This window comes from Ictalurus punctatus, chromosome 16 (assembly GCF_001660625.3).
Source record: "Ictalurus punctatus breed USDA103 chromosome 16, Coco_2.0, whole genome shotgun sequence".
In the NCBI taxonomy this organism is placed as follows: domain Eukaryota; kingdom Metazoa; phylum Chordata; class Actinopteri; order Siluriformes; family Ictaluridae; genus Ictalurus; species Ictalurus punctatus.
The window spans coordinates 21,861,224-21,877,841 of record NC_030431.2 but is presented as its reverse complement, the minus strand read 5'-3'; the positions used below and the strand labels follow the sequence as shown (position 1 = coordinate 21,877,841).

At 39.8% G+C, this 16,618-nt stretch overlaps 1 protein-coding gene across 2 annotated transcripts; it reads left to right on the top strand.

The window, feature by feature from the left end:
• The first annotated feature begins 9,612 nt into the window (after nt 1–9,612).
• Nucleotides 9,613–15,763, top strand: golga7 (golgin A7). 2 transcript variants are annotated; one of them, XM_017488686.1, is made up of 6 exons: nt 9,613–9,717; nt 11,407–11,532; nt 11,940–12,092; nt 12,886–12,987; nt 13,262–13,318; nt 14,178–15,763. In XM_017488686.1, the coding sequence occupies exons 1-5, from the start codon at nt 9,709–9,711 to the stop codon at nt 13,304–13,306; spliced, it is 435 nt and encodes a 144-aa protein (XP_017344175.1). In that variant the 5' UTR covers nt 9,613–9,708; the 3' UTR covers nt 13,307–13,318; nt 14,178–15,763. The 2 variants fall into 2 exon arrangements, with proteins under 2 accessions (XP_017344175.1, XP_017344174.1); XM_017488685.1 differs by having other exon boundaries at nt 14,175–15,763.
• Nucleotides 15,764–16,618: the final 855 nt, after the last annotated feature.

The window sequence follows — 16,618 nt, the reverse complement described above, 5'->3', positions numbered from 1 at the left end:
TCTCTCATCACTGTTCTCTCATCACTGTTCTCACATCTCAGCGTTCCCTCATCTCAGCGTTCTCTCACTTTTAAAGGGTTCACAAACTTTCAAGCACCACTGTAAATGGAGTAAAACACTTCATAGCATGATGCTATGCCTGTGCTGTTAACTAACTTCAACTTCACATAAGCCCACATCACCCCCCCCATCATTGATTATTTTCCACAGCACACCCCATTGTGTTTTATTTTTTATGAACTCCCAAAGGCTCCAGTAACCTTTCCCCCACATTTTTCTTCCCAATTTAGTCACCTGCCAATTTCCACATGCAAACCAGCTCTTCTCTATCACATGACCATCCGGGGAGGGTGAAGGCTAGCACGTGCTTCCTCCAAACTTCTGCTCAGGGCAGCATAACACACTTGGAGAAAAGTGCTATCTACACTCTTCCACATACATGAGCTCACAGACACCTATGATTGGCTAGTGTCTCTGTGATTGACAGGGGAGTGAGAGTATGTCCATCCCACCCAGAGAACACAGCTAATTTTGCTCTCTAGGACTCCTTGCCTGTGACATCATCAGGATTCAAACAGAATGGAAGTATTTCATTCCTGAACAATTGTTCGCAGTGTAGCAGGGATATTGAAAGAGGCCACTGCTATTAGGGAACACTGTTGCCATGAAGGGGTGTACTTGGTCTGCAGCACTGTTTAGGTAGCTGGTATGTGTCAAAGTAACTTCCACATGAATGCCAGGACTCAAGGTTTCCCAGCAGAACATCGCCCAGAGCATCACTCTGCCTCCGCCGACTCGACTTCTTCCCATAGTGCATCCTGGTGCCTTCCCTTCCCCAGGTACACGCACCCGGCCGTCCACATGATGCTAAAGAAACCGTGATTCAGCAGACAAGGCCACCTTCCTCCATTGCTCCATGGTCCAATTCTGATGCTCATGTGCCCATTGAAGGAGTTTTCAGCGGTGGACAAGGGTCATCATGTGCACTCTGACACAGCCCCATACTGAGCAAGCTGAGATGCACTGTGTGTTCTGACACCTTTCCATCATAGCCAGCATTAACCTTTTCAGAAATTCATACTACAGTAACTCCTCTGGTGGGATCAGACTAGATGGTCTAGTTTGTTCCCCATACTCATCAGTGAGCGCTACACATTTGGAGATGCTCTCACCCAGTTGTCTAGCCCTCACAATTTGGCCCTTGTTAAAGTTGCTCAGATTCTTATGCTTGCCCATTCTTCCTGCTTCCAATACATCAACATCGAGAACTGACTATTCACTTGGTGTCTAATATATCCCAACCCTTGACAGGTGCCACTGTAATGAGATAATCAATGTTATTCATGTCACCTTTCAGGGGATTTATGTTATGGCTGATCAGAATATACGCTTTGGAGTCAGATCTATCTTCTCAAATGTTAAGTGACTGACGTCTTGTTCTCTAGACAATGGTTTCACTGGCCATTTTCTTGAATGACATGTTTTGGACAAGTTAGGTTGTGTATGTTTATATAAATACATACAGTATATATCAGTTTATGATGTATTCATCATACTGTTTATTTTGCTCAATCTCTTTCCCTATGTTTTGGGAATCGAGAAAATTATTGTGTGAAATCAACTCTCTCCATCGATTCCCATCACTTCACACAGATTCTGACTCGACTCACGCACATCTGTTCTCTACATCTTATTACATTTCATTCTATGGGATTTCTTTTCCAGCCCTTCACTCCACATTATAACCCCCCTCACTAATGTGGCATCTAATAGTTAACTCGAGGGGTGAAAAGTGAATACATTTAAAAAATAAAAATAAATAAATAAATAAATAAATAAATAAATAAATAGGTGGTGTCTGGGATAGAGCAAAGCTTAATTAGCATATTATTAGCAATAATTCAAAGCTTTTAGAGGTGTAAAATGAGTGATGTGTAAAATGAATGATGATTTTTCAGAATGAATTAATTTTGTTCACACACATCATATACATCTTCACACTAAACTCAGGTCTCCAAAGAGGCAGATTTACAGATAAGCTCTTGAGGTTATAGAGCTAAAATAAAAGCAAATGAAGTGTGTAGACAGCTGCACTCAAACAGCAACAGCGGGCCAAACCCAAAGCAAACTCTCAGCACGCACAAGCAAGGTTTTAATTTTACCTCTGCAGTGGAGTGTGTAACCGCACGCTATGTGCCGATATTACATTTCATATCATAATCACGGCTTAATCTCTTTTACAGTTGCAATCAAAATTAGTCAACCCCCATTGCAAATCAGGTTTATTGTCAAAATGTACAGACTTTCAGCTGTTTGCGACGAACAAATCAAACAAAAGCAATTGAAATAGTTCAACAAGGCGATTTGCTTCAAGTGGTTTCCCCAAATTCAACTGAAAATGCACCTCATAATGATTTCTCCAGTCTCAAAATTATTCAACCCCTTCATGGCAAGCATCTTTAGTACTTAGTAGAGGTCCCTTTTGTTGTTATGACCTGCTGCAAATGAGTTGCAGAGCTTCTGGCAGCGTTCCTGAAGAATCTTATCTCATTCCTCGTGAGCAGTTGCCTCCAGTTCAGTAATATTCTTGGGTTTGTGTGCTGCAACGCCTTCTTCAAATCCCACCAGAGATTTTCTATGCGGTTTAAGTCAGGTGACTGTGGACTTGACTGTAGAATCTTCCAGGAAATCTTCTGCAATCAAGCTTTGGTGGAATTTGAGGTATTCTAGGGATCATTGTCCTGCTGGAAGGTCCAATGACACCCAAGCTTCATGACGTTTTTCTCCTAGGAGTTTCTGATACTTCAATGAATCCATCTTGCCTTCTACTCGCTGCAGGTTTCCAGTGCCAGAGGATGCAATGCAGCCCCAGAGCATCACTGAGCCACCACCATGCTCGACTGTGGACAGAGTGTTCTTTCTTCATTCCTCTTCCTCCAGACATACCGCTGATCCATCGAGCTGAAAAGATGAGGACGGGTTCCCTTCTGAGTCTGGTTCCTCTCAAGGTTTCTTCCTCTTAACATCTTAGGGAGTTTTTCCTTGCCACCGTCGCCACCGGCTCGCTCAATTGAGATAAATTCGCACTTTTAAAATCTGTATACCGTGTTTATATGTTTCTGTAAAGCTGCTTTCAGACAATGTCTATTGTAAAAAGTGCTATACAAATAAAATTGAATTGAATTGAATTGAAAAGTTCCAGTTTTGTTTCATCGCTCCACTGAACAGAATCCCAAAACTTCTGTGGTTTTATTTATATTATTTTGAGCGACTTTTCTTGTGCTTTTGGGTCAGTAGTCTTGAAGTTCTGGCATGAAGTTCTGGCATGGAAACCTTCTACATTTACTACGGGCCTTACTGTGCTCACTGAAACCTCAGTGCCTGTTACACCAAGTCTCGCTGCAGGTCTTTTGCAGTCACTCGAGGGTTTTTCACAAGCTGCCTTCTCAGAAATCTGCTTGCAGCCGTTGATAGCTTCCTTTTTCTGCCCCGTCCAGGTATTTCATAAATTTTCTGCCCCTAGCCAGTTCAGGTATTTCACATGTTCCAACTCAAGCTCACCTGGTGCAACTAATGAAGCCCTTCATTAATTGCATCAGGTGTGCTTGAGACAACACCTGTTTTGCTTATTTGTGCTGTTGTGAGGGATTCCATTCAGGGGGTTGAATAATTTTGAAACTGGAGAAGTTATAAGTTGCATTTTCAGTTGAATTCAGTTCAGCTGAAAGTCTGTACATTTTGACAATAAACCTGATTTGCACTGTGGGTTGATTCATTTTAATTGCAACTGTACAATATTATGACGAAATCTGTTTGAAATAGATGACCTTTAGAAGACAGCTGGAGTTATTCTGATTTCTAAGTGAGACTTAAGTTCCTGTGCCCAAAACCACTGCTTACCCAAGCAGCTTTCTCCACAGTGTATCATAGGGATGTGTCCATGATAACAATATTGTCTGTGTTTAATATTGTAATGCATTGCATTACGAATTACTGGCTTGTGCCTGGTAACCACATAAAGAGACACAATCCCACAAATAAACATTGAAAGCTAGGGAAAGAACAAGACCGAATGTTATCTTAGATTTATTATACAGATTACAGTGTTTCTTAAATAACTAATTAGGTGTTCCATATTTTGGTGCCTGAATTTTGCTTCTTTCTTTTTTTCCAGAATCCCAAAGACACTACTCAGCTCTTGAGCAAGGCCTTTAACCTTCAGCTGCTGAATTTAGCTTGTATTCTAGCTTGTGAGCCACTTTAAGTAAAGGTGTTGACCAGTAATATGATGAAGCTGCATGAATCTACAGCGTGGTCTAGAAAGAAATCCGCCCCGTCCTTGCTGCTTTATACCATTCTCTGTGTTTTTCTTATGATCATTAGTGGTGCTGTTGTACTTGGTTCCACAAAAATCCACTTCATGACATTTGCTATGTAGTTAAGAAGAAAGGGTAAACCATCACACACTCACCTCAATAGACATTATTTGGCTCAGTAACAACATTTTCATAAAATAGCAAAGGAAGTCTGCATTAACATACAAAGAGGTGACAAATTAAAGGGAAAAACCCCCAACGTAAAGTGGCTTAGTATGGTTTAAATGCACCTCAGCATCAATTCTACAAGTCTAAAACTTAAGGAACGACATCCTTCCAACGCATTTTCCCTCAGTTCTGATGGTGGAAAATACCAAATCTTCCATAGGTGTTCAGTTGGGTTGAGATCTGGTGAGTGTGAAGGTCATAGCATATGATTTAATAATGATAATGAGTCTTTATTGCTCACATATACATTAAAGCACACTGAATTTTTTTTCCTTTGCATACCACAGCATGTTAGGAAGTTAGGGTCAGAGCGCAGGGTCAGCCATGATACAGCACCCTGGAGCAGAGAGGGTTAAGGGTTGCTCAAGACCAGCAGCAGCTTGGCAGTGCTGGGGCTTGAACTCCCACCCTTCCGATCAGTAACCCAGAGCCTTAACCACCAAACCACCACTGCCCCTGCCACTGATTTACATCCTTCTCATGCTCATGAAAATATTCACTGTACTGTCATGCCCTTTGGATGAGGGCGGAGTCATCCTGGCAGAGACCACGCCCATCAGAAATGAAATGTTTCATTATAGGATAAAGGTGATCAGTCAGATGAACTTTGCATTCATATGCAGTCACGCTTCCCTCTGAAGGGACACAATCCATGGCAGCAACATATCCCACATCATAACAGAGCCACAGCTTTTTTCCATTAATTTCTCATGTAGCTCTACATTTCAACCTTCAAACTTTGGAAATCAGTCTCACATAATTCCCAAATGTGTGCTGAGGACAAAAGCCATTCTGGCTACGACACTTTCTAGCTCTGTGATGCTTTTCTTCTTTTCTGTTTTGTGTCTATTATAATAGAGACTGAGAACGGAAGTAAAGCTGTAGGATCCTGTGGTATTGTTCTGAGCAATGACACGCACATAGGAATTTCACTGAATTGCTGTAATCATGACAGTAAAGTGGCATGACTTATAAGCTGTACAGCATTAGAAACCTCATATACATATCTGTTTCAGAAACGAAACAACTGGACAAAGTTGTGTGAGCAGAGTGTGCAATGATTTAGGCGTGCAGCTTGCACAATGCAAAACTGGAGGCTAGAAACTTCTCTTACTTACAGTGCTGTGAAAAGGTGTTTGATTTCTTCTGTTTCTGTGTAAACAGTGTTAGATCTTCAAACGAAATACAACGTAAATCAAAGGCAACCTCAGTCAACACACAATGCAGTTTTTATTTATTTATTTATTTTATTGAAGCAAAAAAAAAAAAAAACTTATCCGACACCTATCACGAATGTGAAAAACTAATTGCCCCTTAAACTTAAAATTGTGCCACCTTTAGCAGTAATAACTGCAATCAAACGCTTCCGATAACTGGAGATCAGTTTTTCACGGCGCTGTCGTGGAATTTTCACCTACTCTTCTTTGCAGACCTGCTTTAGTTCGGCCACATTGGAGGGTTTTCGAGCATGAACTGCCCGTTTAAGTTCCTGCCACAGCATCTCAGTTGGTTCAAGGCCAGTCCAAAACTTTAATTTAGCTTTTTTTGAGCTATTCAGAGGTGGACTTACTCCCATGCTTTGGATCATTGTCTTGCCGCATAACGCAGTTGAACTTCAGTTTCAACTTACGGACTGAAGACCGGACGTTCTCCTTTAGTTCTTTGGAGTCCCACAGTCTTTGAAATAGCTTTGCAACCCTTCCCAGACTGATGTATTACAATCACCTTCTTCCTCATAATTTCTGGAATTTCTTTGAATTTTTGCATAGTGTGTTACTGCGTAAGACCTTTTAACCAACTTCATGCTGTTGAAAAAGTTTTATTTAAGAGTCGATTTGATTGAACAGGGTTTGCAGTAATCAGGCCTGGTTGCGTCTAGTCCAGCTGAACTCCATTACGAATGCAGTTTCACAGATTTCGGAAATTAGTAACTACAGGGGCAAATATATTTTCACACAGGCCCAGTTGGTATTGGATAACTGTTTTGCTTCAATAAACAACATTATCATTTAAAAACTGTATTTTGTGTTTACTCGGGTTGCCTGAATCTTTTTAGATATTGTTTTCATTTCTGAAACAATTTAGTATGAAATATACACAGAATTAGAGGAAATCAGGATGGGGCAAATACTTTTTCACAGCACTGTAGCTACATTAACCTCATAGCTCATAAGCTCATCATTTTGTAATTTTTTTTTGTTGCCAAATTTGCTTTATAAATAAATGTGGCATCGTTCTAAACTACTCCAGCAAAATGTAGAAGGCAATTTCCTTTGAGCTTGTCACACCAGTCGCTTCTGTCACACTCGCATTGCTAAGGATTTCGAGTGGAGTCTTGTGGTTTGGCGTGTGATGCAATTTTTAGATACTGTGCCTGTTGGGCTGAAAGATGTCTAACACTGACACAAAGCCAGATTTATCCTCATCACGGGTCAAACCCTTACAGAGTAAGTCTGCTAGACTGATCTAAGATCAGTGTAAATAAAAATGATACACAGTCATTTGTTGTCAGTGTCCATACTACTACTACTTCCACTACATAATCCATCCATCCATCTTCTACACCGCTTATCCTTTACAGGGTCGCGGGGAAACCTGGAGCCTATCCCAGGAAGCATGGGGCACAAGGCGGGGTACACCCTGGACAGGGTGCCAATCCATCGCAGGGAACCACTACATAATAATAATAATAATTATTATTATTATTACTATTATTATTATTATTAGTAGTAGTAGTAGTATTTCTTTCTTTCCTTTCTTTTCTTTTCTTTATTATGGAGATACGTTTGCCTTGCGCTTCCAGAGTTGCAGGTTCGATTCCCGCCTCCGCCCTGTGTGCATGGAGTTTACATGTTTTTCGCATGCTTCGGGGCTTTCCTCCAGGTATTCCGGTTTCCTCCCCCAGTCCAAAGACATATGTTGTAGGTTGACTGGAAACTCTAAATTGTCCGTAGCGTGTGAAATGGTGTATGAGTGTGTGTTTGACTGTGCCCTGTGATGGGTTGGTACCCAATCAAGGGTGTTCCCCACCTTATGCCCCAAGTTCCCTGGAGTAGGCTCCAGGCTGCTGTGTAGGAAAAACAGTACAGAAAATGGATGGATGGATCGTCTTATTATTAGTATTGTTCTTCTTCTTCTTCTTCTTCCTCTTCTTCTTCTTCTTCTTCTTCTTATTATTATTATTATCCATCCATCCATCCATCTGCTATACCACGTATCCTTCCTTCAGGGTCACCAGGAAACCTTGAGCCTATCCCAGGGAGCATTGTTCACAGGGCGGGATACACCCTGGACAGGGTGCCAATTCTTCTTCTTCTTCCTCTTATTATTATTATTATTATTATTATTATTATTATTATTATTGCTGTTGATCAGTAGCCCAGCAGCAGCTCTACAGCTCCATACACAGACATGGAAATATACTTGGAGTCAGACAGCGCAGTTTCATGGTGGTCCTGATCAGGATTGTGTGTCTGTTTTCTTTCACACTCATGGCAAAAATCTGGTGATCGGGCAATGGAAAGATTTTGACTCTCTAATGAGCACTATTTGGCCCTGCCATTAAAACCACATGCAGCCCGAGAGAGCGGCACAACATCTGTACCCAATACGCTAATAACACTGCAACACATACAGTTCAACACAAGCCAGCCATCTGAGTTTATACTGACATAGTCAAGGCAAAAGATAAATAGAGTTGCTGACATATTTCATACTTATAATCTACGCAAGCTGAAATGTATGAAAGATGGTCGGGTTATAGTCCTTTGTATGACATGAAAAGTAACCAATGTGTGTCCCAGAGGAAGCTATTCGGAATAAATAATCCCAGGGCTGGATTTCGCCTCAACAAATGATGGAACATTCAGAAAGCAAGTTACAAGAGAAGTCATGCATCTTCCTCACTATAAGGTTGTTGTGGTTGTACTTGAAACCAATTTTACATGAAATGTTGAGTTAGTTGAAACTTGAACATATTATATGTACCGAAATTGTTGTTCTCAGGAATTGGGCCACCTCAAGACACTGTTGAGCTCTTGAGCAAGAACTTTAACCCTCAGTTGAAGAAATTACTATATTCTGGCTTATAAGCCATTGTAGGTAAAGGTGTTAGCCAAATGAATGATGAGGCTACATAAATCTACTGTCTGGGCTATGAAGAAGCAAGCCCCAACCATTCTGTTTTGCTTGGTTCCACAGAAATCCAAACTAATCCACTTTAAGACATTTATTAACAGCAGATATATGGATATGTCTGATGTGGATGTACTGTTATAGCCCATTTATACCAGCCGTACCTGAACATTGGCCTATTCAATCCTTTATTTGAAGTAGTCAGTAATACAGTGCTGTGAAAAAGTATTTCCTGATTTCTTCTGTTTTCGTGTATATCTCATCTTAAATAGTTTTAGATCTTCAAATGAAATACAACATAAAACAAAGTCAACCTGAGTAAACACACACTACAGTTTTTATGTATTTATTTATTTTTATTGAAGCAAAAAAAAAAAAAAAAAAAAAAAAAAAAAAAAAAAAACACCAATCACCCATGTGAAAACGAATCGCTAAACAGCTGTATAACCAAAATTTGTTTTGTGCCATGACACGAAGATGGCCGCCTCATTAGAGAGTCAAAATGTTTCCATTGCTGGATTTTCTTTTGCCATGAGTGTGAAAGTGTAGCTATAGAGCTGCTGCTGAGCCACTGAACAACAGCAATAATAATAATAATAATAATAATAATAATAATAATAATAATAATAATAATAATAATAATAAACTGGTGGTTTGGCAATGCCGATACACAGATTTAATCATTCAGAAAAAAAATTCTAAATGGACAAGCAACCTGTATTGGACCTCTGTTGAGATGGAATGACTCAGGATAAAGTGCTTACTGAAGACAATTTTTGTATGCAAAAGTATTATTTTAATTACACTGAAATGAATTTGGATGGATGGATGGATGGTTGGATGAAACCAACATAAGTTCAACCCTTTAAAACAAATATGCTTTACACTCTTGAGATATTTTATATACAGTATAAATATTCTCAAGTATATTTGTAGTAAACGGTGGAACGTAATATAATCAAGTTGTCACCCGGACCGTTTTGTTCGTAGCACAGCGGTTCGGGGCGGAAACGGAGGACAAGTAGCCACCATGGCGGAGGTAATTTGATTTTAAATGATTATTAGAGAGCTTCTTTGGTGTAATATATGACATGTAATATTCCCTGTTCTAATAACTGCACGACAGATTGAACAAATAACCGAATTACACCGGATTAAACCTTAAACTTGTTAGTAAACAGACGGAGTGTCGTTATCAGGCAGGCTTTTAACATTAGCTCGTCGTCAAACGTCGTCAAATTCGCATTAAAACACCAACAATAAGTGTTGTATTTCGATATTTATTTTTGGTACCTAATTATGTTTTGTGATGTTCTGATGTTGTGTTATATATTGTATGTTTTTTTTTTTATTTGTTTGGATTCAGCGTCACTGTTATAGTATTGAATCTGGTGGTTTGTTTACAACAGTCTGTCCAGCGGGTTTAATCGTTCACAATTACAGAGAAGACTAAGTTGTGTAATATTTCTTATTACATTTTTATTAGATCGCTTTAGTTATACCTCAAAATAAAAATAAATAAATATTTCTGAAGTCAGCCAGTCAGGTGAAGTACACAATTCAGTTCCTCCTTATTAAAAACCCATTTAAATCCAAATATTCTGTTAAACAGAGCAGAGTCTCTCAGTTTAGTCTTTATTTTATTTCTGTTTTAACTCCTAACACATGTGGGTCAAATACATCCTTAATACCCGTCTCGGGCGTGTGACCGTACCTCGGTGCCCGTCTCGGGCGTGTGACCGTACCTCGGTGCCCGTCTCGGGCGTGTGACCGTACCTCGGTGCCCATGTCAGGAACAAAATGCCAAATATTATATTAATAATTAAAGCTTGTTGATTATAATAGAAAGACCAGAAGAAAAAGACCTTCTTAGTATCAATCCAAATTCCCCGGGAAACTCCTCCAGTTGTATTTTTCTGAGCCTGTCACATGACTGACTTTTTTTGAACACACATCATAGAATTTTTTCGGTTAATGTGTGTCTGTCGTAGTTTATGCGCATGTCTTCTCATCGAGTTAAAAAAAAAAAGATTACCTGCTTCAATTGAGAACATACCTTTTTACGCACATTTTGGAGATTGTATACTCATCTGATGTTTCCATCGAACATATAAAAATATGTAGAATATGTACAATTGTGGACACACCGATCTTGCTATTTCAGTTTTCAATACAATACTTATAGTAGGACTTGATCTTGAGATCATCTTAGTAACTGAGCTGACTGTCTACCAAAGGGCCGTCTAGTCTGGGTGCGGGTTTTTAAACCTTTTCTAATGAATAAACTTAATAATGTAGTTGGTGGAAGATTGAATGTTTACGGAGATTTCGGAAGATGCGAATGAAAATGAGATTAGTGTTATTTGTAAGAATGTGTGATATGATGGTGTATAGATATCATGATAAATTACACCAATACACTTTTCTGAGATATTGTGATTTGTATTTTTTTTTATTGGAAATGGCTGATTTGATGTTAAATTTTAAGTTTAAATTGTACAATTGTATTTTTTTATTTTAAAAAAAACATTTTGTAGACATGTAATATAATATTGCTGGGAAACCTGCATATCATGATTCGTGTTGTCTATCGTAGAATTGATACACGTGCTGTTTATGTACATGTGGAATGTATTGTGTGTTGGAGAATGGTGGTATGGCATTTTGGTCATATTGCCCAGCCCTAGCTGTGTATGTGTTTAATGTGTGGCTGATGTTCTTGACACAGACGCACAGCTTGCAGGATCTGAGGCAGCAGGCCACCGTCGCCTCCAAAGTGTTCGTTCAGCGCGACTACACGTCAGGAACCATCTGCAAATTTCAAACCAAATTCCCCACGGAGCTCGAGACCAGGGTGAGACACCATCTTTACAGCTCTAGTTCTGTGTATTGTCCTGGTTGAGGGCCTGAATGGCCTGCCAGTCCTGTGTGTCGTCCTGGTTGGGGGCCGAATGGCCAGTGGATCCTATGCGTCGTCCTGGTTGGGGGACCGAATGGCCTGTGGGTCCTGTGTGTCGTCCTGGTTGGGGGCCCGAATGGCCTGTGGATCCTGTGTGTTGGCCTTCAGGGAGCGGAAGCACTTCCCTAACCACAGCAGAGTTGTTCAGATTTGTAACGTAACTATTTATGAAGACATCTTTGCTCTGCAGCATTTCTTTGTATGTGCCTGAGACCTTTGCTCAGTACTGTATATGACACAAATACATAATCATGAAATGATCAAATAACCGAAGGGTTTTTTTTTATGTCTGACTCGTGCAGATTGATAAGCAGCAGTTTGAGGAGACGATCCAGACGCTGAATAACCTGTACGCCGAGGCAGAGAAGCTTGGAGGGAAGTCGTATTTAGAGGGCTGCCTCGCCTGTCTCACTGCCTACACCATCTTCCTCTGCATGGAGACACACTATGAAAAAGTACACTTCAGTTCTATTACTAAACTTTATCCGTAGATGAGATTCGGTTATTACCTGTAAATGAACCACATATTCATCTAAAATCCATTTTAAAAAGAACAATCTAAAATGGCCACAAGTGGAGCTGAAGGTTTTCTGAGATCGTTAACACAATTACAGATTTAAAATATATATGTTGGAGTATTCATCCTGTGAAGGTTTTTATTGAGCTGCAGTAATGTAGCTATTAGTATATTGCTATTGACATTACATAGGTGTAAATGTGCGCTACTGTACATTATTTTATCTCCATTTTTTATATATATATATATATATATATATATATATATATATATATATATATATATATATATATATATATATATATATATACACACATACACACACACACACACACACACCACAGCATGGTGAAATGCTCAAATCTGATTGGACAGAAGGTGTCAATTATTTTTGCATAACAGCACAGTTCTATCTCTCTCTCTCTATCTATTTATCTATCTATATCTATCTATCTATCTCTCTCTCTCTATATCCATCTATCTATATAGATAGATAGATAGATAGATAGATAGATAGATAGATTTATGTGGTTAGTTTATGGTATGACCTTTACTTCCCACTCACACAATTATCCTGATGTTTTACCTGTTGTTGTTTTTTTTGGTTGTTTGATTGTTTAAGAGATTTTAAAGAAGCCCTTTAGCCATAACCAGTGCAGAGCACTTCCTTAGTTGTAGCTGTATTAACATTACCCCACCCACTGATTTATGTTATTTCCATGGTTAATTAGGTGCTGAAAAAGATTGCCAAGTACATCCAAGAGCAGAACGAGAAGATCTACGCTCCTCTGGGTCTGCTCCTCACCGACCCCATCGAGAGAGGACTCAGAGTCGTATCCTTTACATTAACAACGTCGCTCAGTGAATCGGAGTTTACAGAGAGTTCAGGCAGTGTGGAACAATTTAAATCTGAACACTGGGTTCAGTTTTATTATCATGTTATAAATGGCAAGGATTTCAAGCTATTTAAATTTCGATACAAAAGGTGCAGTGCTCTGAACTGTACAGATCTAGTTTTATAACATTTATAACATTTAGCACTTTTCTTTATCATGCCGCTGTTTAATGGGTTTTTCTGGAGGATTTTCTTTAACCCAGTGCTCCCAGGTTGAGATAACCATATTTGAGGACAGAAGCATCGGCTCAAGATAAAACACACCAAAGGTAAATGCAGAGCTGTGGGCTGTTCAGTGACTCATTAACAATCAGTTACTGAGGTCTCTACTCGGAGTGTGTACGAATATTCAATTAACGGTAAATAGGAAAGGCCTAGAGACTAGCACGCAGAAAGACGCATGGATGGACAGACAGGTCAAGAGACTAGCACGCAGAAAGACCCCTTGATGGACAGACGGGTCGAGAGACTAGCACGCAGAAAGACCCCTTGATGGACAGACGGGTCGAGAGACTAGCACGCAGAAAGATGCATTGGTAGACTGACAGGTCAAGAGACTAGCATGCAGAAAGACACACTGGTAGACTGACAGGCCTAAGGACTAGCACGCAGAAAGGAGCATTGGTGGACAGACAGGCCAAGAGACTACTACGCAGAAAGACGCATTGGTGGACAGAGAGACAGAAACTCGGGTGGAACACATGGATGCACAGACAGATAGATACAAAGACAGGTGTACAGATGGACAAATAACAGGACCGATCAAAAGACAGACAGATGGACAGGCAGACAGGAAGATGGGTGGACAGACCAACTGATGGATGGCTACATGGATTGAAAGACTGATAAATGGATGGATATTCTGACTGACATACAGACGGGTGATTAAACCTACAGCTGGGAGGCTAGACTGCTGACCAGACAAATAGAAAATCATGCGGATAGAAAAAAAAATTCTATCCGAAATGAGTGTAAATTCATGTTCCTGATTCTGCGCGCACACCGATACCCAAACCACACCATCAGAATAAAATATTAGGAAAGACACATTCAGTCAGAATGTGTCCAGACATTCGACTGCTGCTACTATTAATATAGATGGTGTGTATTTCTGTCTCCCTTCAGCAGTGAATACTGGCCATGTGAAGTGCTGTCCTGCCGGCGTTCTCGTCATGCTCGTCATCGCTCCGTCTCTGTACGCAGACGCTACATCCTACTCCTTCATTTTATTCGGTTTTCCTTCCTCCATTCCTCGCAGGAGAGCGAAACCTGGCGAGCCCTTCCTTTACAAAGCTGAGCTTACTTCATTTATAAGTTTTTGTATGTACTGTCTTAACTACTTAATGGGAATTATTTTAAAAGCAACATGTTTTCTCTAGTGCTCCTTTTAAAATGGTTTCTTGTTCCTGTTGCTTTTTTTTTTGTGTGTGTAAAATACACACACACACATCCTGTTTGTTTTTTTTGTACATATATGTGTGTTAAGCAAGGGGCAGGTACCGTGTACAGTGTTGATTCGCCACACGGCTGCAGTGTTCAGCGAGACGGCGTCCCTTCAGTAAAAACGAATCATCAATGCCAACCTTTAAAAACTGGCGTATCGGTAATCCGACACGTCTTCATATTATGATCAGTTTACCCCAGTTTACAATACGACGATATCACGATTACATTTACAATCCTACGTTAATACACCGATTATGCAGAGTGACAGACGTCCGTGCTTCATCAAGGGCGGAGCTTGCGTTCGATCAGCCAATTGCGAGTCTGATCTTCAGCATGAACGTTTCTGTTTGACGACTTACTGGTCTAATCACACGACGTAACGGTGAACCTCACTAGCCAAAGACGGCTACCTTTTCTCCAGCTAACCAGTCTTATCTAACTTTAACGTTAACTCTTCAGCATATGTTATATTGTGTGATTAAAATAATTCTTTTAATGCATCACAAGTACAAGCGATCTCACATCTTGTTTGTGATTGGCCGACTGCGTTGATCTTTTTGACCACAGGACGCCTTTTACTTTGCAAAATCAGGATGTTTGGGGTTTTTTTTTTTCCAGTCCTGTTTTTTAAAAATTAATTTATATATAAATATATCTATCGCCTTTACTCAAGATATGTCAACGATACGGACACTTTAAAGATGACTGTCCTTATACTGCCTTATGAGTAGGACAGAATTTATCCCCACATATTTAGTCCACGTGTGTCAAATATAGCATAACTAACTATTGGCACATACTTAATATGTAGATATAATGTACATTTTAATTGCATTAGCACTGATGATGATGATGATGATGATGATGTCTATTCCATCCGATCCATATACAGTGATTTCGCTTTGATCAAACACTAACATACACAGACTAACCCCGGTCCTGCACACTATTATTAAAGACTTTAGCTTGAATCGTGTGGATGCAGATGCACTCGTTAACGTGTGTGCAAACTTAAAGCCAGGTTTTACTCCAGTCGACAGAAAGATGTGTTCTTAAACGATGGTTTGATCGAATCTGTGGCCTCTTCGTATCGATACCGACGCCGTAAATCCCTTAAGGCAAAACAAGACGCCATGTTGTATTGGATTCATGAGCACAGCTGCCATTTGTATCTTTGTTGTACCATAATAAACTGTTGTCTTTTCTTGAAGGCTCTCTTCACACCTTTATTTAAAATGTGTATGGTAATAAAGTTAATGTAAATTCAACTTACTGTGTTGCACATTCATTTAAAATAATTTTAAAAAATGGAAAAAGCCAAAGCTTGCTTATACAGACTGCATTTATGTTGGTGGGGTGTGTGTGTGTGTGTGTGTGTGTTAAGATCATTCATTTGAAAATAATCTTAAAGCAAACAAAAATTGTGGACTTTTATTCTACTTGTCTATAAAAGACTTTTTGACTTTGATAATATGTAGACTGTGTTGTGTCAGTGGTTTAACGAGAAACACCGTACGTTTAATTACATTTTGTAGAGAAACTGTATAGATCATACTTCCTTGTTTCTGTATGTTGTATTTTATTTTTGTTAACTCTACACATTTTTTTTATTAATTATTAAAACTACATAAAGACACAGATCAGCCGAAATATTAAAACCACCTGGGTAATATTGCGTAGGTCCCCCTTGTGCCACCAAAACAGCTCTGACTTGTCGAGTCATGGACTCTACAAGACCTCTGAAGGTGTGCTGTGGGTATCTAACATGCAAGAAAAGATGTTAGAAGCAGATCCTGTAAGCAAGTCCTGTAAGTTGCGAGGTGGGGCCTCCATGGATGGGACTTGTGTGTCCAGCACGTCCCACAGACGCTTGATCAGATTGAGATCTGGAGAATTTGGAACACTTTGAAATCTTAGTCATGTTCCTCAAATCATTCCTGAACATTGTTCACAGTGTAGCAGGGTGTATTATCCTGCTGAAAGAGGCCACTGCTATTAGGGAATACTGTTGCCATGAAGGGGTGTACTTGGTCTGCACAATGTTTAGGTAGCTGGTATGTGTCAAAGTAACTTCCACATGAATGCCAGGACCCAAGGTTTCCCAGCAGAACATTACCCAGAGC